Below are 27,826 nucleotides of genomic sequence, written 5' to 3'. Positions count from 1 at the left end.
AATTTTTGATATATAACTTAAGTAACGACGGGAAACGATGCAATCTAGCCAAACATTATATTCATCAAACGACACAATACAATATAATATGATACACTATGAAACAATATGTTAACCATCCAAGCAGCTCACGGACTGAATTCAAGTCCAACATCTTCTTCATCGTGTCTTTCACTTTCCTAATAAAGACAAAATGAACAGGAATAAGAAATGAAACTAACATCGCTGAAAAGTATCTAAAATCTAGATGCTTGCCCCTATACAAATCGCAAATACATTTTCAAGGCAAACTCACGGTGTTAGCAAAGGTTTACAAATTCAAGCCAACTGGACATCAACGCTATGCTCATACCGTACCACAAAAAAATCCAAGAATCTTAGAATGCTAAGTTCAATCAGCTGCTGGATATGTTTAGTTCTTGAACTGACCGGACCGGATTTCTTCATTTCAACGTGTTGGGCTATCAGGAGTCTCTTGAACTGCTGCATGTACTCGTCGAAGACTGTACGCACCAGCTTAAAACTTGTATCAACATAGTCTCAAGTCCCAAGAGTTAAAATAGTCTTGAACGTTAAGAGTAGGGCTCCAAGAAACTACAGCTTCAACTGGGATAATAATTACATTAGAAAATGAAATTAGGAAGAAAAAAAGGCCAACAAAAGTAGGAATCTGGCTCTGCACAAAGACAGATGATCTTGGGGAATCGGAGACACCATAACTATCTCCGATCTTTAGCAAACCAGTAACCACACAGAACAGAAGAGAGTCTGAATTCAAAATAATAGACCAAAGAACCACGCAAAAAAAATCTAGTTTAAATTGTTTCTAGAAAGACTAGTCAAAAAAAAAAAAAAGTAAATAAACCAAGTTGAGGATGAGGCTCAGATTTTCGCCTATTTAATCAAAGGAAATAGCAGGGTTAGCAATGTCATGGCTGCAATCATTGGTTGCCTTATAAGAAAGACCTTCCGATTGGTCTTGCCAAGCCAGGGCATGAATCAACAATATTTTCACTTTTCCTTTTCATTATGCATAATCTTCACTGCCTCTGAAACTTGGGATTTCAATATCGAAATGAGGCATGAAAGTCTGGAAAATTTTGTAGATAAATTTGCCAAATAGCTTTGGTATCAAACTGGTTAAGGACAGGTATATGAATCCTCAATATTCAGTCATTCCGTTTGGTCTTGTTTCATATCAGTAGCTAATAATTTCACTCCAGGAGAATGGGTAGATAAACACATATGGTTTTCTTTTGAAACTTGGATTCTTCCTGCTATTAATGCAAAAGTAGCAGAAAGAATATGAATATAAAAAGAACATAACAATAACGTCTCAGTCCCAAACAAGCTGGGATCAACATTATAAATCGTCACTGATCATGTCACTCCATTTAGACTCCGCTCAAACCAATACTATACAACATGATCATAAAAAGAAGTAAAGGACGATTTCATCAAAAACAAAAAGAAGGTAAAGGACGAAATAAACAGACCACCCATTGTAGAACTAAAGTTAACACAGAAAAGAGGCTCAGATTTGATCTATCAGAAAAAGTCTAATCCACCGTGGTTGCATAAAGCAGAGGCCTTTTGTGTGAGAGCACATAAGAACCAACCTCACAAATTCTCTTGCCTTTGCCTAACCAAGATATGAATCAGCTCAAAAATCTGACTTACAAGCTTCCTAGAGAATATCATCATAGCCTCATTCACAAAGTTTGGGGTTCAGGATTTCGGGTTTTCTGGAAAAGTTTAGGGGGCCAAAGTATGTATATTCTCTTAAAGTGCTGTTTTATAACAGAAGTACAGGAAAATTCATTGGCTAAATTGAAATTCAGAGAAAGAGATTAACCACCCTTAAAATATCTCAACCTTTCTCGAGTTCAATAAAACCACATCCTTTGAACACAAAGAGAAATTTGAGAGGCTCAGATTCGCCTTTTCTCCGCATAAGCTAAACCCTGCCATGGCTGCAAGCTAAAGAAGCCTTTGTGAGACCAGAAACTTAAATAGCTTGCATATCTCACAAGACCCCCCAAAAGCTGCCTTGCCAAGATATTTGCAAAGCTCAACCATCTGATGAGCAAAGAATGAAAATCATCACAGCCTCATTGAACTTATTTTGCTAAAGAGTGGTTTGAAATTGGGAAACTTTGAGTGATCATTGGCTGCTGAGAATGAAAGAGAGGGGCAACCACTCAAACAACTTGTCAACTCGCCCAACTCTCTGAATCCCGAAGCCTCAGACTTAAACTAATGAGATGTTTATCATTTTGCGTTGCACCTTCTGCTTCATCTATTCACTGCAATAGTTTCATCCATATCAATACACCCAAAGTAAAATATAAAGGGAATCTGAGGCTCAGATCTGTATATATTTATGATCCAGGCGTTTGCAGTCCAACAGTTAGGATAATTGCCTTCCAAGCAATAGACCCGGGTTCGACTTGGCAGACGTATCAAATGGTGACTGTTCACCGCTGGGGTGGTGGCGCACTTGGCTAGCACATGGGTCTCATAGCTTTGCCAGTAATCCTGAGGTCGAGAGCTTGAGCCTCTCTCACCCCATAATTTTTACAATATGACATTCAGCGTAGCGACCGAAGGGCATAATGTATAGTGCATTGTTGCGGGTCCGAGTCTGACTAGAAACATTCTTTTCCCTACACCCCACATTGTGGGATTACACTGGGTATGCTGTTGTAGATCTGTATATTTATGCTCAGGCAAAGAAAGCTCAGTGACACCATGGCTGCAAATACCTCTAGTTGCATGCAACAATATCACATGCATCCTGGTCATTGCCCCGCCAAGATACAGTCACGTACTCTCAATGCTCAATTACTAGCTCAGAAGATCTGGTTGAAAGATCATCAGTACCTACATAAGGGATTATTTTGGACATTTTCTCATGATATGTACGTTTTTGTGAGTGTATGTAAAAGACAGAGAATATACATGTGCACCATGTACGTAACGAAGCTCAGATGCCAATTTAATCAAGCACTGACTTTACCAAAAACCGCCATGGCTGCTATCTTCCTGGTTACCCCGCCAAGATACGGCTCTTATCATCTCAACGCCGAATTCAAATTGCTCAAAAAAAGCATTATCAACAACGACACCACCGTAGCCAGTGTGACATTTATATTAAGAACTCAGGTCCTACTGGGAGTCGAACCCAGGTCGCATTCAAAGTCCAGAGTGCTAGCCACTACACCATAGATTTTCATCATTTCCCTGTTTGTGTAAAATGGGGCAAAGGGAAATGACAATGCCATGGCTGCATGATCGAATGATCCGAGCTAGCCCAAGATACGAGTCGGGGTTTCTCCATGCCCCAAATATCAGCCCAGATTAGCGATATCATCACTGCCTCTAGGATAATGGGAACTTTGGCATAGTAATTTATGAACAGTTTCAAGACATAAAATGGACGGAGGATATACTATTGCTATCAGTATCACATTGGCGGCAACAGATATTTGCCTTCTTTAGGGCTCAGATTTTGCTGTATATGATCATGTAAAGAGAAAGTGACGCGCCATGGCTGCAGACACCGGTTTGCAGACGATGCAATATCGGGCTAGCCCACCAAGATAGGGTAAATATTTTCTCAAAGCAGTAAACTAGATAGCCCAGAAAGAAGCAATCATCATCACAACCCATTTTCAGGTGATCTGCAAGATCAATGTAGAAATGACACCAGGTATCTACTTTGTTTTTTTGAAACTGGTAACTTGGACACCAGGTATCTACTTTTAGGGCTGCTACTTAACATAGATAGTAGTGGTAGCAGCAGAAGCAGAGGAAGGAAGAGCATATCCCCTTTCTTTACAGAGGTAAATATTCAAGGGGTGTGTTATTAGATGGTTTATCATGTACCTTTTTTTTTTTTTTTTTCTCAAAGGGTTGTTGGTTTTACGAATGGAGAAATCATGGACATAGCAGAGAGGGGCAACCACCTTTAAATCCCATCTCTCTGACGACTCATTCTTCCTTTCCGGGCTTAATAAGCACAACATACTTTTGCTATGGAACCCCTCCACAAGAGAATCAACAGTTCTTCCCCATCCAAAATTTTCAGCGAAGGAATTTTGTACTTGCTGATTGGGGTATGACTCAACTAGTGATGACTATAAGATCCTTATGATTGATTGATCACGCAACACGCAATGAAACTCTAGCGCTGAAATGTGGTTCCTGGAGAAAAATGATAAACATCCTGCTGGCATTTACCCAGTGGTCTAGTGGTAGATAGTACCCTGCCGCAGAACAGACCTATTTCGATTCCCCGCTGGTGCATTCCCTTTGAGTTTGCGGTGATGAAAATCTGCACTCAATGCGGTACTTTGGGTCTCCGCAGTTGTACGATAATTGTACACCATATCAAAAGAAAATATCAAAATGGTCCTTAATGAGAATAAAAAGACACACAAACAAAAAGAGCTGTTTGTGAGAACTTAAAGAGGAGAGAAATCATAGGAATGTTGGAGATGGTCAACCACCCTAAAAGATCCCTTTTTTTTTTCTCCAATTGCCTCAATTCTTTGAGCTAGTTTGATGGAGAACAGCAAGAAGGTGTTCAAGAAAAATTGAATAACCCAAATGTTTTTCACCAAACGAGAGATTCTGGGTTCGAGACCCAAAAAATCCAGATGTACTAGTTGGATATTGAGGCTCAGATCTGCGTAAAATGGGGCAAAGAGTAGACAACAACACGCCATGGCTGCAAGCAGCCGGTTGCATGTGAAAGAGAAGGCCTCAATCCCAAGCCATCCAGGTTTGCCCTGCCAAGATACGGGTCGGACTGTCTCCATGCCCTGAACTTCAGCAGGGATTAGCAGTATCATCATTACCTCTTTAGAGAAATGGCAACTTTTCCATAGTTCTAGGAGCCATTTGGACATGTTAAAAAATTCTCATCAAACAAACGCAACCTTCAGATCTGGGGATGTTTTGGACCAAAAACATTGCCTCAAGGCTTAAGCTCAAAAAGATAGTATCTCGACTATCAGAATCACCAAACATACTTGCCTGTTTTTTTCTGAAGAGGGTTGTTGGTTGGTAGATGGAGAAATCATAGGCCTAGCAGAGAGGGCAACCACCCTCCCTGTTGACCTCATTCTTTATTCTGGGTTGAAATTCCATCCACTGTAGACAGCAAAAACCTGTAATTTATAATAAAATAAGTGGTGGTGAGAGTTCGGAGCAAAAGATAGTATAACAGAGAGAGTGAGACCGAAACAGACACAGTACACACACACACACACATACCTACAAAAAGGAGCTATTGATCAGAGCAACAAAGAAATCATTGGCATCACGGATTCAGCACCGTGATGGCTGCAAACCTTTAGCATGTTACAATAGACGCTAACAGGTCGCTTTTCCATGCTACGGCTCAAATTATCTGAAAGCTTCATTGCATTTTCTAAGAAGAATTTCATCATATAGCCCCGTCATAGATTTATTTATTTATCATTTCTCAGTTGGTTAGAGCGCGTGGTTATTAACCACAAGGTCGGAGGTTCAGTCCCTTCCAATAGCATTTCTAATCATATATGCCCACTTTAGGGCTCAGATTTTGCTGTTCTACAAACAAGCAAAGAGAAAGCAACATCGCCATGGCTGCAGACACCGGTTCGCAAATGGATGCCATACCGAGTCGCCCTGCCAAGATACGGGGCGTATTTTCTCAACGCGGTGAAGTAGATTATAGCCCAGAAAGAAGCAAATCATCATCACAGCCCAATTTCAGATCAATCTCAGTATTTGGAGGAGGGCTTTGTGGTTATTCTACTTATACTCATGGGGGGTGGATACTTTTAAGTTATGGGTAATGAAAGACTATGGTGTCAAGAAATCTTGGAATAAATTGTTTAAGATACAAAGTGCTGGTGTTTATTCATCTCCATACAGATATATAGATTATTCAAAAACAGAAGAAAGAACATGAACAGAACTAAACAAAAGGACCACTCATTGTAGAACTAACCATAACACAGAAAAGAGGCTCAGATTAGCCTAAAATTATATCAGAAAAGGGGCTAATTCGCCATGGCTGCAAAAAGCGGAGGCCTTTGTGAGAGCGCATAAGAACCAACCTCACAAATTCCCCTGCCTTTGCCTAGTCAAGATCCGAATCAGCTCAAAAATCTGATTATAAATCTTACTTGAGAATATCATCACAGCCTTATTCACAAAGTTTAGGGTTTAAGATTCGGGCTTTCCGGAAAAGTTTAGGTTGGAAGAATATGTATTTTCCACCATAACCATGGCTAGAATCATCATCATCATCATCATCAAGAGCATAATTGGCATTAGCTGATGAAAGGGTTGTTAATCTTTCTCTTTGTAACAAAAGTACTGGAAAATTCATCGGCTAAATGGAACTTCAGAGAAAGAGAGTAACCACCCTCAGAAAATCTCAACCTTCCTCGAGTTCCATAAAAACCTCATTTTGAACAATAAAAGATATTTAGGCCTCATTTGTTTGCACTTAGTGAGAGTCTGAATCTGAATGGTTCAGATGTCAGCCCATTAAATGTGTTTTTTTTTTTTTTTTTTAAGATACAACCTCTTAATAGATCTTATTACATCTGACCAAATCAGATCTTAAACAAAGTCTGAAATTCCATAAAAATCTCAACCTTCCTCGAGTTCCATAAAAAGTCTCATTTGAACTATAAAAGATATTTTAGGAAGGCTCAGATTCGCCTTCTCTCAGACATAAGCTACACCCCGCCTTGGCTGCAAGCTTAAGGAGCCTTTGTCAGACGCAAAAACCAAAATAGCTCCAATATCTCACAAAACCCCCCAAAAGCTGCCACACCAAGATATAGCAAGGCTCAACCATCTGATGAGTATAGAATGAAATCATCACTGCCTCATTGAACTTATTTTGCTAGAGAGTGGTTTGAAATTGGGAAAATTTGAGTGATCATTGGCTGCTAAGAATGACAGGGGGGCAACCACTCGAACAACTCCCCGCAACTCTCTGAATCAGCCTCAGACTTAAACTAATGAGATTTTTCCATTTTCGTTTCACCTTCTGCTTCATATTTATAGAGCCCTGATCCTTTTGGACCTCCCAAATTACGGAATCATGTCGAAGGTCTTATTTGTTGAAATGACTACTTCACTGAAATAGTTCCCTCCATGCCAAAAATACCAAAAGATACAATCAAACCTCACTATAGCAGCATTGTTTGTCCTGATATATTTTGGCTGATATAGCGTACTGCTGACATAGAGAACATATAATACAGTGAAATGTTGTTATAGAGATGTCTGACTGTGTAAGTTACAATTGAGGCTCTGATCTGTATTTATTCTCAGGCAAAGAAAGTCCGGCCACGCCTTGGCTGCAGATTCCCCAATTGCGTGTAACAATCACACGTATCTGGGTCATTGCCCCGCCAATATACATGTCAGGTACTCTCTATGCTCAATTACTGGCTCGGGAGGATCGATAAGGGACCATTTTTGACATTTTCTCATGATAGGTATGCATGTGTGTGTGTTGGTATGTACATAGATAATATACATGCACATCATGCACATAACAATCAGGCAGTGGGTTTAATCAGAAACCGCCATGGATGCAACCTTCCCACGATACCCCTCCAAGATACGGCTCTTATCATCTCAGCGGCTAACTCAGTTGCTCAAAATAGAAAAAGGCATTACCATCACAGCAATAAAGTCTCCCTGTTCTTACATTGACTTCTTGCTGCTTGATTCATAAAATAGTCCAACAGCAGCAAGAACAGGAGAAAAGATCTGTTAAACTTAATGACGACCTTAATTGAACAGGATCTGTTCTATTGGCTCGTACCACTCTATCCTTGAGTTCTTAAGGATTTCAAAGAACAAGAGGACCCAAGTTCAATTCCCAGAAATTTGAGGCTCAAATATGATCTTGATGGTAAAAGAGAGAATCTCAAATGCCAACCATCCACTGATTTGCCAGGCCAAGATACAGGTCAAATTGTCCAATGTCCAGATTCATCTAGTCCAGAAAGTGAAACATCATCATTGCTGCCTCTTCTGTACAATTGCACAAGAGCAGAAAAAACAAACTCACCTGCTAACCATGTCGCTCCACACAGAAAGGAGGCTCAGATTTGCCTACCCATGGCTGCAAAAAGCAGACGCCATTGGGAGAAGCACATAAACCTACCTCACCAATTCTGCTGCCTTCTCCTAGCCAAGATGCTAATCAGCTAAAAAATCTGATTTTCAAGCTTCCAAGAGAGTGTCATCACAGCCTCATTACAAAGTTCAGGGTTTAGGAATCAGGATTTCCTGAAAAAGTTTGGGGGGTTGAATATGTATTTTCCCTTATGGTTACCATAGCCAAGCCACGGAATCATCATCATCATCATCATCATCAAGAGCATAATTGACATTAGTTGATGAAAGGGTTGTTAATCTTTCTTTTGGTAACAAAAGTACTGGAAAATTCATCGGCTAAATTGAACTTCAGAGAAAGAGAATAACCACCCTTAGAAAATCTCAACCTTTCTCGAGTTCCATAAAAAGCCTCATTCCTTGGGCACAAAGATTAACTTTTTCTCAGACATAAGCTAAACCCAACTATGGCTGCAAGCTTAAGAAGCCTTTGTGAGACACAGAAACCTAATAGTTCCCATATCTCACAAGACTCCAAAAAGATGCCATGCCAAGATATAGCCAAGCTCAACCATCTGATGAGTAAAGAATGAATTCCCTGACGAACAAATTTTTAGGGCTCACACTTTGCTTGTGTACGAACATACAAAGAGAAAGCGACACACGCCATGGCTGCAGACAGCGGGTTGCAAATGTTGCCATACCAGGTCGACCCGCCAAGATACATGTCAGATTTTGACAAAATGGTCCCTTATGTTTGAAGAAATTTATAGTTTAAGTCTTTTTTTTCCCCACTGTTTCCGTCAAATCTAACCGACAGAGTTCGATAAAGATTTGACGGACACTAAAAGTGTTAAACTTTTGAAAAACATAAAGGACCAAAACTGTTAAGTGCATACTTAAGGGACTATTCTGAACCTACCCTCAAAGATAAAGGATCATTTTTGTCATTTTCTCTCAGATTTTCTGTAAATGAACATGCGAAGAGAAACCAACACACGCCATGGCTGCAAGACACCGGTTTGCACATGGATGTCGTACCGGGTCGCCACGCCAAGATACGGGTCGGATCTTCTCAAAAGCAGCGAGTAAAGTAGATTATTAGCCCAGAAAGAAGCAATTCATCATCAGAGCCCTTTTTTTCACGTCATTTAGGTTCCAAACTCTCAAAAATGGGTCATTCGCACAAATGCCCCTATTTTGGTGGTGGTCTTTAATTTTTGTCCCTCAAATCTTTGGAATCCACGCAATAACTTACTTAAAAAGTGGATATTTGCGAAAATCAGCTGCAGTAGTAGCAGAAGCAAAAAATATTTGGAATCTATGCCCAAATGCATATATGGTTTCTTTTACTGTTTTCTCAAAGAGCTGTTGGTTTTCTTTTATGAATGGAGAAAGAATCATGGACATATAGCAGACAGAGGGCAACCACCCTTTACAGAAATCCCATGTTCTCTCTGATGTCTCATTCTTACTTTCTGGGTTAAACTATGGTGAGGGTTCTGCTAAGACACTAATATATATAGCACAATGCTCAATTCCCAAGTTCTTTTGCTCTTGCCATGGCCGATCAAGGGTACATTAGTGAAGGAAAAAGTAATTTCTTTTAATGGAGAAATTATAGGCCAACCAGAGAGATCAACCACCCTCCAAGAAATCATTTTTCTCTCTGTTGGCCTCATTCTTCCTTCTGGGAAAATTCTCATTGTTGTGCAAAAGACTTCTTTAGGGCTCAGATTTTGCTATATATGATCTTGCAAAGAGAACGTGACACGCCATGGCTGCAGACACCGGTTTGCAGACGATGCCATACCGGGTCGCCCAGCCAAGATACAGGTAAGATTTTCTCAAAGCAGTAAACTAGATAGCCCAGAAAGAAGCAATCATCATCACAGCCCATTTTCAGGTGATCTGCGAAGATCAACGCAGAAATGACACCAGGGCTGCTACTTATCATAGTTAGCAGTGGTATCATGGTTTATCATTTTCCCTTTCTTGTTTTTCTTTTCCCAGAGGGTTGTTGGTTTTGTGAATGGAGAAATCATGGACATAGCAGAGAGGGGCAACCACCCTTCACAGAAAATCCCATCTCTCTGATGTCTCATTCTTCCTTTCTAAGCTTAACTGAGGATTTTTGCTAAACCCGCTATATATTTAGCCAATCCCCAAGTAAGTAATTTTGGAGAGATCACACAGCACGCAGTGAAATTCTAGTGCTGAAAAGTGGTTCCTGGAGAAAAATTGATAAACATCCTACCGGCATTTACCATGTGTAGTATAATATGAACACTTCGGCATTTGTACATGGAGCATTTCATTGGCTTGGTTTGTCAGTGAATAATTTTGTGGTTTCATTTAGTATTTCAAATGAGGTGTACCGAGAGATACTGTTGCAAGAAGGTTTGTGCTTGATTTTAAACGTGGCATACGTCAAAAGTGGTGTCTCAGTATTGGGAGGAATGCTTTGTGGTTATTCTACTTACGTAAAGGAAAGGACTTTTAAGTTATGAGTAATGAAAGACTATGGTGTCAATAAATCTTGGAATAATTTGTTTAATATACAAGTTACCGGTCTTTATTCAGCCATGCCGAAATATAGATGTTTGGATGGTGAAGTGTTACTCTGCTGCCAACTTTTTCGAACATTTTGGTTCTGTACTATTCAGAACGAAATTGTTTATACAGAAAGCTTGAAACTCCGTGGTTTACCATTTGAAGGCCAACCACGCTTTTGCACATCTTCAACCAGTTGAACTCGTCCGTAGAAAGGTACCATTGGCTAACAAGACTTTTTGAGAATTTGGTTACTCTAGGCATGATTGAGATGCTTCATCTTAAAGTAAGGCTCAGAGCTTAATGTCTTCCAAAACCTTGAAAACACATTTGAATCGAAGAAGAGACCGCACAGATAACCTGCTGAGGATGTCCATAATATTTGGTTTAAGCTCAGAGAAATCAGAAACAGTAATAGACTAATAGTAGTACTTCTGAATAGGATTGTTGGTTTTATTGATGGAGAAATCATAGGCCAAGCAGAGGGGGGCAACCACCCTTCCAAGAATTCTCTTTTCTCTGTTGGCCTCTTTCCTCATATTGGGCTCAACCTCCATTTTTGTGAAGGTTAACACACTGATTTGTAAGAGAGTTTATAGGGCTCAGATTTTTCTATCTATGGACATGCAAAGAGAAAGCGACACACGCCATGGCTGCAGACACCGGTTTGCATATGATACCATACCGGGTCACCCAGCCAAGATACGGGTCAGATTTTCTCAAAACAGTAAATTAGATAGCCCAAAAGGAAGCAATCATCATCACAGCCCATTTTCAGGTGATCTGCGAAGATCAACATAGAAACGACACCAGGCATCCACTTTTAGGGCTGCTGTTTATCATAGATAGCAGTGGTAGCAGCAGAAGCAGAAGCAGAAGAAAGGAAGAGCATAGCCGCTTTTTCACAGAGGTAAATACTCAAAGGGGTGTTGTTGAGATGGTTATCATTTTCCTGTTCTTGTTTTTCTCAAAGGGTTGTTGGTTTCACAAATGGAGAAATTAAGGACATAGCAGAGAGGGGCAACCGACCTTCACAGAAATTCCCATCTCTCTGCTGCCTCATTCTTCCTCACTGAAACATTTTCCTCCATACCAAATACAATAGAGTAATATATAAGTGACAATTGAGGCTCAGATCTGTTTTATGCTCGGGCAAAGAAAGTCCGGCCACGCCATGGCTGCAATACCCCCAGTTGCATGTAATCAAATCACAGGCATCCAGGTCAATGCCTCGCCAAGATACGGGTCGATATTCTATGAGGATAGATTTAAAGACCATCACTGCCTCGATAAGGGACCATTTTGGACATGTAGTATCAAAGACTCTGTGGCAAAATGGATAAGGTGCTGGCCTACGGAAACAGAGATTCTGGGTTCGATCCCCGCAGAGTCGATCAACTTGCTATTTTGTCCTTAAGCCGAGGGTCTGCTGGAAACAGCCTCTCTACCTCCCAAGGTAGAGGTATGGTCTGCGTACACTCTACCCTCCCCAGACCCCACTTTGTGTGATTTCATTGGGTATGTTGTTGTTGTTGTTGTTGATGTATCTTTTTGTGTGTGTTGAAGTGTGTGATCATCTCATCTAATTAAGCTGTTAGAGAGACCACACTTTGTTTACTTGTGTGTGTGTTGTATATACAGACAATATACATGTACATCATGTACATGACAAGGCTCAGTTTTCAATTTTAATCAGGCATTGAGTTTATCAGAAACCGCCATGGCTGCTACCTCGCCTGGTAACCCTACCAAGATACGGTTCTTATCATCTCAACACCCAATTCAAATTGCTAATTAAAAAAAAGCATTATAACATCACAGCCATAAAATCTCCCCTTCTTGCATTAATTTTCTGCTATTTGGTTGATAACACAACCATCACCATCAAGAACAAAAGAAACAGAAGAAGATGCAGCAACAGCAGCAACAACATGCATAGTCCAAAAATGACATGGGTTTCCATACAACAAGGTACTCCTAGGTTCGAGTCCTGAAAGTCCAGAAAGACTAGTTGGAAATGGAGCCTCAGATCTGCAAAAAGATGGGACAAAGAGAATCCAACACCTCTCTACCTTGCGAGGTAGGGGTAAGGTCTGCATACACACTACCCTCCCAGACCCCACTTATGGGATTACACTGGGTATGTTGTTGTTGTTGCTGTTGTAAGGAGAATCTGACAACGACATGGCTGTAAAAGAGCCAGTTGCATGTGAAGGATAAGCCTCAATCACAAACCACCCGGGTTTGCTCTGCCAAGCTACTGGTCAGATTGTCCCATGCCCCGAATATCATCCCAGATTAGCAATATCATCACTGCCTCTAGAAAAATGGTAATTTTACCATACAGAGCCCGTTTGGACAATTTCAAACATGATGTTGGGTTTAAGTTCAGAGAAATCAGAAAGCAGTACTAGTACTTCTGAAGAGGGTTGTTCTTTTGGTTGACGTATTCCCAAGAATTCCCTTGTCTCTCTGTTGGCCTCAGTATTCATGTTGGGCAGAACCTCCACTTTTTTTTGTGTAGTTAATACACATACATATATATACACAAAGGCCTGTTAGTTAGAGCTGAAGAGACGCATTGGCATGCTGGAGATGGTGAATAATCCCATTTTTCACCTATTGTCTCACTTTTTAGCTAAGATTTGATGGAGAACAGCACCTCAACTGGGTTATTCAAGAAAAACTGAAGAACCCGAGTGGGATTCAGGTTCCAGAGAACGGCCATCCAATTCAAGACCATAAAATGGGAGTGCTGTGACTTTAGAGCTCAAATTTTGCTGTTCTTTGATCTATGCAAAGAGAAAGTGATACACGCCATGGCTGCAGACACCGGTTTACAGATGATGTCATACCAGGTCGCCCCACCAAGATACGGCTGAATTTGCTCAATGCAAATAAAGTGGGGGACGACACAAATAGCCGTTTTGGGCCCCCTATTTAAAGACTAAGAGCCCGTTTGGATTGGCTTATAAGTTGCTTATAAGCTGTTTTCAGCTTTTTTGAGTGTTTGGTTGGCCAGCTTAAAGTCATTTTGTGCTTAAAATAAGCTCAAAAAAATAATTGGGCCCATTTGACTTAGCTTATCTAAAGCAGCTTATAAGCTGAAAAGAGCTTATAAGCCAAAAAAAAAAAGTTAGACTACCCCAACTTATTTTTTTTTAGCTTATAAGTTGTTTGCAGCTTATAGGCATAAGCCCATCCAAACAGGCTCTAATTGGAAATTGAGGCTCAGATCTGCCTAAAATGGGGAAAAGAGAAGGCAACAACAACATGACTGCAAAAGAAACCGGTTGCATGTAAAAGAGAAGCCCCAATCACAAACCATCCCGGTTTTCCATGCCATGATATGGGTCAGATTTTCTCCATGCCCCAAATTTCAGCCAAGATTAGCAATATCATCATTGCCTCTTCTGAAAAATGGAAACTTTTCCATAAGAGCCTGTTTGGACAACTTCGGCAACGTGCATCTAGATGAAAACTTTCTGCAAGTTTGAGGGGCCGTCAATATATTCAGCCATTTCAAAAGACTTGAGGCTCAGCTAGGTAATTATCTCAGGCAATGAGTTCTTTGACACTGCCATGGCTGCAGACCCTATAATACGGGTTGCCCCGCCAAGATACAGGTCTGAAACTACAATGCCAGGTTCCATACGCTCAATAACAATCAATCTCACAGCCCCATCATTTTCTTTTCCATTTCATTGTCATATAGTTCTGCTGTTGCTTTGCCAATGCAGCCTCTGAGGAACAGAGTATAACAGTAGCAGAAAACAGAGATAAAATGATCTGTCCCTTGTACCAGTGGTCTACTGGTAGATAGTACCCTGCCGCAGTACAGATCCGAGTTTGATTCCCAGCTAGTGCCTTCCCTTTGGGTTTCTGTGACGAAAATCTGCGCTCAATGCGGTGATTTGGGTCTCCACACTAGTACGATAATTGTACACCACATCAAAAGAAAAATAATCAATATGGTCCCTAATGTATGGGGGTTGATTAACAAACACACACAAACAAAAAGAGCTGTTTGTGAGAACTTAAAGAGAATAGAAATCATAGGAATGTTGGAGATGGTCAACCACCCTAAAAGATCCCTTTTTTTTTTTCTCCAATTGCCTCAATTGTTTGAGCTAAAAGTTTGATGGAGAACAGCAAGAAGGTGTTTAAGAAAAATTGAATAACCCAAATGTTTTTCACCAAACGAGAGATTCTGGGTTCGAGACCCAAAAAATCCAGATGTACTAGTTGGATATTGAGGCTCAGATCTGCGTAAAACGGGGCAAAGAGTAGGCAACAACACGCCATGGCTGCAAGCAGCCGGTTGCACGTGAAAGAGAAGGCCTCAATCCCAAACCATCCAGGTTTCCCCTGCCAAGATACGGGTCAGACTGTCTCCATGCCCCGAACTTCAGCAGGGATTAGCAGTATCATCATTACCTCTGAGAAATGGGAACTTTTCCATAGTTCTAGGAGCCATTTGGACATGTTAAAAAATTCTCATCAAACAAACGCAACCTTCAGATCTGGGGATGTTTTGGACCAAAAACATTGCCTCAAGGCTTAAACTCAAAAAGATAGCATCTCGACTATCAGAATCACCAAACATACTTGCCTGTTTTTTTCTGAAGAGGGTTGTTGGTTTGGTAGATGGAGAAATCATAGGCCAAGCAGAGAGGGCAACCACCCTCCAAGAAATCCCTTCTCCCTGTTGGCCTCATTCTTTATTCTGGGTTGAAATTCCATCCACTGTAGACAGCAAAAACCTGTAACTTATAATAAAATATGTGGTGGTGAGAGTTCGGAGCAAAAGATAGTAGTAACAGAGAGAGTGAGACCGAAACAAACACAATACATATACACACACACATACCTACAAAAAGGAGCTGTTGGTTGGAGCAACAAAGAAATCATTGGCATGCCGGATTCAGCACCATGATGGCTGCAAGCCTTTAGCATGTTACCATAGACGCTAACAGGTCGCCCTGCCAAGCTACGGCTCAAATTATCTGAATGCTTCATTTCATTTTCTAGGAAGAATTTCATCATAGCCCCGTCATTTATTTATTTATCTTTTTTTCATCCACTTTGGGCTTGCGTGGTGTAGCTCAGTTGGTTAGAGCATGTCGCTATTAACCACAAGGTCGAAGGTTCAATTCCTTCCAATGGCATTTCCAATCATGTGTCCCGGGATTGAGCATAGTCGATAGATTGATTTGGGTTTGCATGGAATCAGAAAAAAATTCTATCTATATATCTATCAACCACGGTCAATGAGAAAGAAAAGTGCTTTTGGTTTTGAAATCATGGGCTTACCAGAGAAGAAAAAGTACCCATCTTCTCTGACACCTCATTCTTTTGGTCTGAAGCTTGGGCTAAAATTTGGACCAAACATTAATAGATTTCAAAGAACATGAGGAGCCGGGTTCGATTCGCAGAAATTTGAGGCTCAGATCTGCATTTTGATCAGGCCAAGAGAAGGCAAACACGCTGTGGCTGCAATATCACCAGTCGATTTGCCAAGCCAAGATACGGGTTGCACTGTCTCAATACCCAATTTTGTCCGCCCAGAAATTGAAACATCATCACTGCCTCTATTACTCAAAAAGAGGAAAAAGATATATGCCAAAAAGACACACACACAGACACAAGTTTATGCTAAAGCTGCAGACCAAAAACAGATGAAGATTAATGCTTGTTTTTCCATGATCAGAGTGACCTTTCTGAGTATTTGATGAACAAGGGCTGTTGGTTTAGTTGCTAAAGAAATCATTGGGCCAAACAGAGAGGGGTGACCACCTTTAGAAGAAAATTCCCTCCCTCTGTTAGCCTCAGTTCTCTTTCTGGGCTGACTTCTTCATTCTGGAAAGTTCTTGGTTCTCACCTGAAAATTCCCAACTTTTCTCTTCTTAGAGGGATACATCCGTAACCAAATACTGATTTCATCATGAAAAAGATAAACTTGAAAGAAGGAAAAAAATACACACACGCACACACTAAGATATATGGCTTCATAGCTTCTGGTTCTGAATATTTCATGAACAAGGGTTGTTGGTTTAGTAGCTAAAGAAAATCATTGGCACAACCGAGAGGAACAACCACCCTTAGAAGAAAATCCCTTCACTCGGTTATCCACAGCAGGACACATTGCTAACTAAATACTGATTTCATCCAGAAAAAATACTTTCAATCCTATAAAGACACCATAAGGATTCATGGCGTAATAGTAGCACGTTTGACTCCAGATCAGAAAGTTGTGTTGCGTGTTCGATTGACGTTTCAGTTCAAATTCCCAATCCAGTGAGTATTAATGGAGACAACAAAGTGCTTTCGGATTGAAATTCCTGAGAAGAAAAAGTACCCATCTTTATGTGACACCTCATTCTTTTGATCTGTAGAACTAACATTTGGAGCAAATGTTAATATTATTCAAAGCACAACAGGTCCCAAGTTCGATTCATAGAAATTAGAGGCTCAGATACTGAATTCTGCCCGAACAAAGAGCACACAACCACGCCATGGCTGCAAAATCACTGGTGGCATGCAAAAGAGACTAAGAGAGAGGCTCAAATGCAGGCCATCCCGGGATTTGCCAGGCCAAGATACAGTCGGATGGTCCTCAATGCCCGATTTTGTTAGCCCAGTAAGTGGAAGATTATTATCATCACTGCCTCTATTGTACAATTACTCAAAAGGAGGAAAACAGAAATACACACACATATATGCTGAAGCCGCAGACTGAAGAAGCATATGTTCCAATGCTCATAGCTGTTGTTCTGAGTATTTCAACAAGGGCTGTTGGTTTAGTATTGCTAAAGAAAATCATTGGCACAACAGAGAGGGGCAACCACCCTTAGAAGAAAATCCCGTTTCTCTATTAACATCATTTCTCTTTCTGGCTGACTTTTGTTTTTAGGAATTATTGGCTCTCACCTGAAAATTTTCACAACTTTTCTCTTCTCATAGGTATACATTGGTCCAAGTGCTGATTTCATCAGGAAAAGTGTTTTCCATCATACCAAAGGTGCCATAAGAGTTTGAGGCTCAGATCTGTTGATAAGACATCGCCATGGCTGTTTGATTTTTCCTTCCTTCAATGAAAACAATACAATAATGAACCACCCAAACGGGTATTTTGCGGCGGGGGGGGGGGGGGGGGGGGGGGGGTTGGTGGTTAGGAAAATTCTTAGTTTTTACCAGAAAATTTCCCAACTTTCTTCTTCTAAGAGGGCTACATTAGTATCCAAACTTTGATGAAATTCATCATAAAAAAACATTTTCCTTCATACCAAACACACCCTTTTAGCGTAACAATACATTAGGTAACAACCATCCAAACAAGAGCTACAAGACTAAATCTGAAGCTCAGATTTGTTGATAAAACAAGAGAATGAAGACATCGCCGTGGCTGCAAACCTCGGGTTGCTTTCCGGGTCACCCCGCCAAGATACGGGTCTCTTAATTTCTCTTGCCCCAAAGAAAATAAGAAAGTATCATCACAGCCTCCGAATTCTCTCTCTCTTCTTTGTGAGAAGAAATTAGATCAACTCCATAACATAAAGGATCATTTGAGTCAAAAATCTCAACAGGGTGTGAATGATTTTTCCCTCAGATTTAAAGGGTTGGTTGAGTTTTTTCATTTTTTTTTTTTCATATAGAGAAATCACTGGAGTTGCAGAGAGGCGCAACCACCCTTAGAAAAAACCCTCCTAACATGAATAACTCCTCCCCTAACCAGCAACCAAACGACCACTTAAAGAGAATGCAACCACGCCATGGCTGCAAAATCACAGGTTGCATGCAAAAGAGAGAACCTCAGTTGCACGCCATCCTTGGATTTGCCAGGCCAAGATATGGGTCGGATTGTCTTCAATGCCCCATTTGTCAACCCAGAATGTGATATCATTATCATCACTACCACAAAAAAGGTCATTAGTGCAAATCCCCCAAGAATACACTTACTGAGCTATATGGATCATCTTCTGCTTCTGAGTATTTCATGAACAAGGGTTGTTGGTTTAGTATGCTAAAGAAAATCATTGGCGCAACAGAGAGGGGCAACCACCCTTAGAAGAAAATCCCGTCTCTCCATTAACCTCATTTCTCTTTCTGGCTGACTTTTATTTTTTTTAGGAATTATTGGCTCTCACCTGAAAATTTCACAACTTTTCTCCTCATAAGGATACGTTGGTCCAAGTGCTGATTTCATCAAGAAAAATGTTTTCCATCATACCAAAGACGCCATAAGAGTATTTTTGAGGCTCAGATCTGTTGATAAGACGAGAATGAAGGCAACGCCATGGCTGCAAACACCGGTTGCATGACACAAAATAACTAGCCATCTGGGTTGCCCCGCCAAGATACGGTCTCTCTATTTTCTTGCCCTATTGAGTTGCTCAAAAAAAGGGAAGAAACTATCATCATAGCCTCATATTCTCTATTTATATATCTATCTATCAACAACATTCACTGAGAAAGCAAAGTGCTTTTGGCTTAAATGCAGACTTACTGGGTCTCTTCGGTTAAATTGTCTCCGAAATCATAGGCTTATATCTAAGAAGCAGATAAAGTACCCATCTTTCTGTGATCCAGTAGAACTTTTTTATAATGGCATCGTTTGTGTAGACATTTCTTGGCTGTTATAGCGAAATGCTATTATAGAGAACAATCCAGAGACTTGGTTGTTATAGTGAAATGTTATTATAGCGAATGGATGTTATAGAGAGGTCTGACTGTATATCATTCTAATTGGAGCAAACTTTAATGTATTTCAAAGCACAAGAGGTCCCCGGTTCGATTTTCAGAAATTTGAGGCCCAGATACTGCTTTTTTGCTTGGACAAAGGGAAGGCAACCTCGCCATGGCTGCAAAATCACCAGTTGCATGCAAAAGAGAGAGCGTCAGTTGCACGCTATCCTGGGATTTGCCAAGCCAAGATACGGGTCGGACTGTCCTCAATGCCCAATTTTGTTAGCCCAGAAAGTAAAACATTGTCATCACGACAGCTCTTTTGCACAATTACTCCAAAGGGGGAAATAATCCTCCTAACACGAATAACTCGCTTCGTAACCAGCAACCAAACGACCCTTTAAAGCACAAAAATTTGAGGCTCAGATACTGCATTTTTGCTCGGACAAAGAGATGGCAACCACGCCATGGCTGCAAAATCACCAGTTGCATGCCAAAGAGAGCCTCAGATGCAGGCCATCCTGGGATTTGCCAAGCCAAGATACGGGTCGGACTGTCCTCAATGCCCTTGTTAGCCCAGACAGTAAAACATTATCTTCATCACAGCCTCTTTTGCTCAATTACTCCAAAAGGAGGAAACAGAAGCACACACACTGAGATATACAGCTGAAGCTGTAGATTGAAGAAAATGCATGCATATTTTTCATGAACAAAGGGCTGTTGGTTTAGTTGCTAAAAAGAAAATCATTGGCACAACAGAGAGGGGCAACCACCCTTAACAGAACATCCCTTTTCTGTTAACCTCATTTCTCTCTCTGGCCAGAATTTTTTTTAAAGAAAATTCTTGGCCCTCGCCTAAAAATTTCCCAACTTTCTTCAAACAAAAACATTTTTTTTTTATGACAAAACAAAAAACATTTTCCTTCATACCAAACACACCCTTTTAGCATAATAACGCAATACAATAGGTAACAACCATTCAAACAAGAGCTACAAGACTAAAATTAAAGCTCAGATCTGTTTATAAAACAAGAAAATAAAGACATCGCCATGGCTGCAAACCTCGGGTTGAGTTCCGGGTCGCCCCGCCAAGATACGGATCTCTAATATTCTCTTGCCAAGTATCAACGGCAACATCAGAATTCTCTCAATCTCTTCTTTGTGAGATGAACTTAGCTCAACTACATAACTTAAAGGACCATTTTTTGATACACATATATTTTTTTTTTTGATAACTTAAAGGACCATTTTGAGTCAATCCTTTCAAGGGTTGTTTGATTTTTATTTATTTTTTTCCTTTTTTTATGTGAGAAATCATTGGAGTTGTAGAGAGGGGCAACCACCCTTGGAAGAAAATCCCTCCTCTCTGTTAACCTCATTTCTATTCTGGGCTAACTTCTGTTTTCAGCAACTTATAAGCTAATCCAAACGGGCTCTTAGTTTTCACCAGAAAATTTCCCAACATTATTCTTCTCAGAGGGCTACATTAGTAACCAAACACTGATGAAATTCATCATAAAAGAAACAATTTCCTTCATACCAAACACACCCTTTTAGCATAAAAATACAATACAATAGGTAACAACCATCCAAACAAGAGCTACAAGAGTAAAATTGAAGCTCCTATCTGTTGAATAAACAAGAGAATAAAGACATCGCCATGGCTGCAAACCGCGGGTTGCATTCCGGGTCGCCCCGCCAAGATACGGGTCTCTTAATTTCTCTTGCCAAGTATCAATTGCAGCCTCAGAATTCTCTCTTTCTCTCTCTTACATCCGCTGAAAAATTTCCACCAATTCATTGAAGATGACGAGAATTTCTCTGCGCAATGGTATTCCTTTTATCTCTTTCGTTGCTACTTCCAGTTCTGGTTCGGCATTTACAATTAGAGTTTATTCTTCGTGCCATAGTAATAAATCCATTTCAGTAAAGGGTAAACTTGGGCATGCAAAATAGAGAGCCTCAGTTGCACACCATCCTGGGATTGCCAAGCCAAGATATGGGTCGGACTGTCCTCAATGTCCAATTTTGTTAGCCCAGAAAGTAAAATATTGCCATCATGAAAGCTCTTTTGCACAAATACTCCAAAGGGGGAAATAATCATCCTAACACGAATAACTCGCATCCTAACCAACAACCAAACGACCCTTTAAAGCACAAAAATTTGAGGCTCAGATACTGCGTTTTTGCTTGGACAAAGGGAAGGCAACCACGCCATGACTGCAAAATCACCGGTTGCATGCAAAAGAGAGAGCCTCAGTTGCATGCCATCCTGGGATTTGCCAGGAAGAGATACGGGTCGGACTGTCCTCAATGCCCGATTTTGTTAGCCCAGAGAGTAAAACATTACCATCATCACATCCTTTTTTGCACAATTACTCCAAAAGGGGGAAAAAGCAACACACACACTGAGATCTACGGCTGAGCATATGTTTCAATTTGTTTGTGTACTTCATGATCAAGGGCTGTTGGTTTAGTTACTGAAAAGAAAATCACTGGCACAACAGAGAGGGGCAACCACCCTTAACAAAAAATTCCTTCTCTCTATTAACCTCATTTCTCTTTCTGGGCTAAATTTCATTAGCAAATTATTGGCTCTCACCTGATAATTTCCCAAAAAAAAAATTTAAAAAAAAAAAAAAAAAAACATATTCCTCCATACCAGAGATGCCCTTAAGGGTAAAACTGAAGCTCATCTGTTGTAAATCCAGAGAACAAAGACATGCCATGGCTGCAGACCTCGGTTACATGACACAAAAACGGGTCGCCCCGCCAAGATTCGGGTCTCTTAATTTCTCTTACCAAGTATCATTGCAGCCTCAGAATTCTCTCTCTCTTCTTTGTGAGATGAATTTAGTTCAACTCCATAACATTAAGAACAATTTTTCCCTGCGATTTAAAGGGCTGTTTGATTTTTCCTTTTTCATAAGAGAAATCACTGGAGTTGCAGAGAGGGGCAACCACCCTTAGAAGAAAATCCCTCCTCTCTGTTAACCTCATTTCTCTTTCTGGGCTAACTTTCTTTAGGAAAATTCTTAGTTTTCACCAGAAAATTTCCCAACTTTCTTAAGGAGCTATTTTGAACCTACCTTCAAACATAAGAGACCATTCTTGTCATTTTCTCACCAGATTAAATTGTAAAAACCCATTAGTCTGGTACAAGAGAATGAAGACATCGCCATGGCTGCAAACCTCAGGTTCAGATCCGGGTTGCCCCGCCAAGATACGGGTCTCCTTAATTTCTCTTGCCAAGTATTAATTGTAACCTCAGGATTCTCTCAAGCTCTTCTTTGTGAGATGAACTTAGCTCAACTCCATAACTTAAAGGACCACTTTGACTCAAAATTTCAAGGGTTGTTTGATTTTATTTTTTATTTTTTTCATATGAGAAATCATTGGCACAACAGAGAGGGGCAACCACCCTTAACAAGAAATCTCTTCTCTCTATTAACCTCATTTCTCTTTCTGGGCTAACATTTTTTTAGGAAAATTCTTAGTTTTCACCCAAAAAATCCAAACTTTCTTCTTCTCAGAGGGCTACATTAGTAAACCAAACACTGATCAAACGTTTTCCTTCATACCAAAGACACATTTTTAGAATAACAACACAATAAATTATGTAACAACCATCCAAACAAGAGCTACAAGAGTAAATTAAAGCTCAGATCATTTTGATAAAACAATAAAATAAAGACATAGCCATGGCTGCAAACCTCGGGTTGCATTCCGAGTCGCCCCGCCAAGATACCGGTCTCTTAATTTCTCTTTCTGGTCTTACTTTTTTTAGGAAAATTCTTAGCTTTCACCAAAAAAGTTCCAAACTTTCTTCTCCTCAGAGGGCTACATTAGTAACCAAACTCCAATGAAATTCACCACAAAAAAAAAATAAAAAAAAATCTAATCTTCATACCAAACATACCATTTTAGCATAACAATACAATAGGTAACAACCATCCAAACAAGAACTACAAGACAAAAATTAACCTCATTACTCTATATGGGCTAACTTTTTTTAGGAAAATTATTAGTTTTCACCAAAAAAAAAAAAAAAAAAAAGCCCAACTTTCTTTATTCTCAGAGGGGTACATTAGTAAACCAAACACTGATGAAATTCATCACATAAAAAAAAATAAAAAAAAAAAGACATTTCTCCTTCATTCCAAACACACCCTTTTATGAAAATTCTTAATTTTCCCAACTTTATTCTTCTCAGAGAGCTACATTAGTAAACCAAACACTGATAAAATTCACCACAAAAACAATTTTTGGAACTTGACTCTATGTTTGAACATGCATTTATGAAAAAAAAAATTCACCTTGAAAATTTTTCTTCAATTTTTTTCCAGAAACTGATCAAATTCCATGAACAACCAATGTTTTCAAACCTTTTTTTTCAATCTATGGCCAAACAGGAGCTTAGAATGACAATCTATGGCCAAATAGTTAATAACCATCCAAACAAGAGCTACAAGAGCAAATTAAAGCTCAGAATTTTTTGATAAAAACAAGAAAATGAAGACATGGCCATGGCTGCAAACCTAGAGTTGTGTTCCGGGTCGACCCGAAAAGATTCGGGTCTCTACATTTCTCTTGCCAAGTACCATTTGTAACCTTCTTTTAGTCTTTTAGATATGAAATTAGCTCAACTCCATAACTTAAAGGACCATTTGACTAAAAATAAAAATTGAATTTTTTGCCACAATTGTCCTTTATTTATGATAGTAGGTCTATTTTGGTACTTCAAATATAACTTTGATCATGTTTGGATGGACTTAATTCAAGTATTTAATGACGTTTAAGCTCTTTTCTACGTGTTTGGATAAAATAAAAAATATTTTTAAACACTTGATTTCAGACTAAAAAAATACAAAAATAAGCTAAAAGTAAAAAATTGGGTATTCTCAACTTATCCCTTTTAATTTTTAGCTTATAAACTACTTTTAAAAAGTCAATCCAAACACTCTCTTAATTTCTTAAATTTGCTAAAGTGAAACACCTTAATCCAATTAACAGAATAGACTTAAAAATTAACAAGTGACAACCAAAAAACACTGCTAAATGTGAGTTACTGCTACTTTTTTTTTCTTCATAATTTCCGTCAAATCTAACCAACAGAGTTATATAAATATTTGATGGAAGCTAAAAGTGTTTATTTTTGACAAATTTAAAAATACCAAAACTGTTAAGTGGATACTTAAGGGACTATTTTGCCCTCTTTTGAATACTTATTTACTGGTTAGTGTTGTAAAGTTTTGCCTAGTACATATCCAAATGGAAGCGTATTTTGGTCCAAAGATATAGAACAGCATGAGCTAATTAATCCAATTTGATTTCAGTGGAAATCTTTTATCTGCACACATGTATAGTACGTATGTATATTTGGATTTGGAAGAGATGGAAAAGCTGAATTAATATATTTTAATATGAAAATATACATTTATCCAAAATCACAATTCACTGTAATTATTATTTGGATTGGAGATTGACGATTGATTGAGCTTGTTTTGGCAAATTGTGGTGAGGTATTTCTTGATGGATTCCTTCTAATAGTTCCTTTCTTAAGGAAGGTATCGAAATTAAATCAAGTGGCGAAAAAACACTTGTGCTTCAAGATACATAATAATAACAACAACGAATGTGATTCGAATCTAACACCAGTCGGTTAATAGTTGACCGTAGACTTCCTAAGCCTATAACAAGTTGGCTATCAAAGGAATAGCTTACTCATGGTTATTTTGGCCAATTAATCTTTCGGTATGCTAATTTCCAACAACTTTCGTCCGTTACACTTCTTTTAGCTACTTAAGTTGTACCATAGTAGGTATCTGATTTATCGCTTAAATATGTTAATCCCTCCTCCTTGCTTACATTAAAACGCTAAAGCTAGGGAAGAGTTATTTATGAATGTCTTTGGAGAAGTATATATACAAAAATTCTAGTTGACAATAGGGGTGGGCGTTCGGTTTTTCGGTTCAATTTTATCAAACTTTGATTTGGCTATTTCGGGTTCGGTTTTTTGAAGGTGGACACCAAACATCGAACCAAACTAGTTCGGTTCGATTCTTTTGATTTCGGTTTTTTAAAGTTCGGTTCGGTTTCGGTTTTTTTAATATAATATTAGAAGCAATTCCATTGACACTAATTCATATTCTCAAAAGTAATAAAACATAAAACTGATAAATTGAAATCAAAATCAAAATCAAACAAACAGGATACATAAAAACATAAAACTATAATCATGACATAGAATTACTACGTGTTATATACATACCGTAAGAATAATTAAGAAAATACATAAAGAACATACATTAATCCTAAAGAGACATCCTAGTTACCTTTCTTTGTTAAGGATATTTGATTTTTTCAATTGAAGTGAAAAATTAGAGATACAAATGCAAAAGAGGATTTATTACAAATGATTTTTTTTACTTTAAACTTAATGGGCCTGAACTATTTTAATTTTTTTAGGTAATGTATTAAATTTCAGTACGCGTTCGATTTTTCGGTTCGGTTTTATCAAACTTCGATTCGGCTATTTCGATTTCAATTTTTTTACGATGGACACCAAACACCGAACCAAACTAATTCGGTTCAGTTCGATTTTTCAGTTTTTGGTATTTATGCCCAGCCCTAGTTGACAATATAAAGATTTTCTTATATGACAGTATAGTGACTTAATGATAAATCTTTTTATACCATCAAGTGATCGTCTGGTATGCGGACAAAATTATTCCGGTATTATAATCCATCCTGGGACTAATTTATCCCATCTAAAAGGTGGGATAAAACAACCCCAAAGTTAATGAGATAAGGTGGGATATCCCATTTTTAATTATGATACTTTGTTTGGTAGAAAGTATAAATTTATCCTGGGATAATCTTATTCCTTTTACCAAACAGGGTACAAAATTAATCCCAAAGTTCGTGTTGGATATCCCACCTAATACCGTGTACCAAATGATCCCATTGCATAAAACTTATATAAATCCAGTTACATTCAAAATGAACACCAGCATGCTCAAAGCACCTTAAAAGATTTGACAATTTACAATTGCAAAAATATATAATTTCAACTAAGGCAAATCAAAAAGGTTAGGAAGCACACTGACCAAACACACCCTATACCAAATCTATTTCCTTTTATTTAAACCACCAGAATTGTGGACTTGAAATGGAGAATATTCCGTTAATTCGAACTTGAGCACGAACATTGAATCCAATTTTCTTTCCTCCCTTATTCTGGAAAGACGAGAACGACGATTCTTCACCAATATTTGATTGGATCTCTAATCTTCTTCATTCTTTCCCACGACGATAACTAGAACGAGAAAAGGGGATCGGAAGAAAATGGTTCCGACTAAATGATTTTCGGAGCTTTAGAGTATCTACATAATATCTTTGCCTCTTTGATGGAGAAAAATTTTCTGCACAACATCACCTTCCAAGGTGACTAAGTAGGATACCTGTCAGAAGTACTACTTGTTAAAACATCAAGAACATAATACAAGGGGCTTGTCTAAAATATTCAACCAGATTAAAAAAAGATACTCACAATCTCTAGAGCACTGACTTTGTGTAGGAGGAATCCATTTACTTTTTCCCTAGAAAAATCCAAAATGAAGAGAAAAGGTTATACAATGATAGCCAGAAAGTGTAAATTTGAGTCCTATATTGCTCGGATCCTCCAAAAATGTCGCCAAGTGTGTGTCGAATCCTCTAAAAGTAACGCGTTTTTGGAGGATCTAACATGGGTACAGCGGTATTTTTCGAGGTTCTGAGCAAACATCGCTCGAGTCTCATAAGTCTACTGAACACTAAGAAAAACACTCACATAGAGCAGGGCAAGTTCTGATTCATTTTAGTCAGCAAAGGTCCTTTATATCTGGCAGTTCCATTTTCGGAATTTGCAATAGGTCTTTCCTCAACATTGTCAGCACAAGCCTGCCCACTTATATATGCATCCTAAACAAGAAAAAGCAAAACAGGAACATCATATGTTACTCAAATATTTTCTTGATAACCGAGAAATTCTCGAAGGCTAGTTGCGCAAGGTTCGAGACTCGGCCGATAATGAGCTGGCCCCTCTACCCTTTTGACTGTGGTTGGGTTTGAACCCGTGATGTACGCCTAAAACACACATCACATGTTGGGCTATTACCACTAGACCAAAGCCCTAGGTTATTAAATTTTATATAGAAAGCAGATTTTGCAGACGAAAGTGGTATCTGGTATTAAGGTATTCATCAGGTTGTTTGCTCTGAAAAGTTGCTGAAGAAATGGAGTCGTAGCATTAAAATCTTGACTTACCACCCCGTATTTCAGAAATACGCCATGTAAAGACTTGACTTCGTGTTTTAGTTTCATTTGAGAAGTATCTTCTTCGCAATCTACCAATGGATGAAATCCGACAGCAATGCACCTGCATTTACACAATATCACTTTAGTCACA

The 27,826-nt window shown here is 39.1% G+C and overlaps 1 protein-coding gene, 1 long non-coding RNA gene and 1 other non-coding gene across 6 annotated transcripts; 1 reads left to right on the top strand and 2 right to left on the bottom strand.

Annotated features, from left to right (window-relative positions):
- Window positions 1-55: 55 nt before the first annotated feature.
- LOC132625758 (uncharacterized) lies at window positions 56-24,022 on the bottom strand. 4 transcript variants are annotated; one of them, XR_009576977.1, is made up of 4 exons: window positions 15,563-24,022; window positions 8,093-15,455; window positions 5,281-8,017; window positions 56-5,174 (listed from the first exon to the last, which is right to left on the bottom strand). It is a non-coding gene; the product is annotated as an uncharacterized LOC132625758 (long non-coding RNA). The 4 variants fall into 4 exon arrangements; XR_009576975.1 differs by having other exon boundaries at window positions 5,281-15,455; window positions 15,563-23,217; window positions 23,694-24,022; XR_009576976.1 differs by having other exon boundaries at window positions 5,281-15,455; window positions 15,563-23,217; window positions 23,916-23,992.
- Window positions 15,786-15,860, top strand: TRNAN-AUU (transfer RNA asparagine (anticodon AUU)). Its single transcript has one exon. It is a non-coding gene; the product is annotated as a tRNA-Asn (tRNA).
- A 2,306-nt stretch (window positions 24,023-26,328) lies between the features above and the next one.
- Window positions 26,329-27,820, bottom strand: LOC132625757 (uncharacterized). Its single transcript, XM_060340350.1, has 4 exons — window positions 27,685-27,820; window positions 27,209-27,339; window positions 26,930-26,978; window positions 26,329-26,840 (listed from the first exon to the last, which is right to left on the bottom strand). Exons 1-4 carry the CDS (start codon window positions 27,739-27,741, stop codon window positions 26,763-26,765), a joined length of 315 nt encoding a protein of 104 aa, XP_060196333.1. The 5' UTR covers window positions 27,742-27,820; the 3' UTR covers window positions 26,329-26,762.
- Window positions 27,821-27,826: the final 6 nt, after the last annotated feature.

Source organism: Lycium barbarum, unplaced genomic scaffold (assembly GCF_019175385.1).
Source record: "Lycium barbarum isolate Lr01 unplaced genomic scaffold, ASM1917538v2 unchr_scaffold_68, whole genome shotgun sequence".
Lineage (NCBI taxonomy): Eukaryota > Viridiplantae > Streptophyta > Magnoliopsida > Solanales > Solanaceae > Lycium > Lycium barbarum.
This window is presented reverse-complemented; position numbering and strand designations above follow the sequence as displayed.

Excerpts from the sequence above, each read along its gene's own strand:
- LOC132625757 (XM_060340350.1), bottom strand. The coding sequence starts at position 27,741 with ATGAAACTAAAACACGAAGTCAAGTCTTTACATGGCGTATTTCTGAAA. Across the intron at positions 27,340-27,684 it reads TATTTCTGAAATACGGGGTG|GATGCATATATAAGTGGGCA; the intron begins GTAAGTCAAGAT and ends TTTCTTGTTTAG. Across the intron at positions 26,841-26,929 it reads AAGTCAGTGCTCTAGAGATT|GTATCCTACTTAGTCACCTT; the intron begins GTGAGTATCTTT and ends TACTTCTGACAG.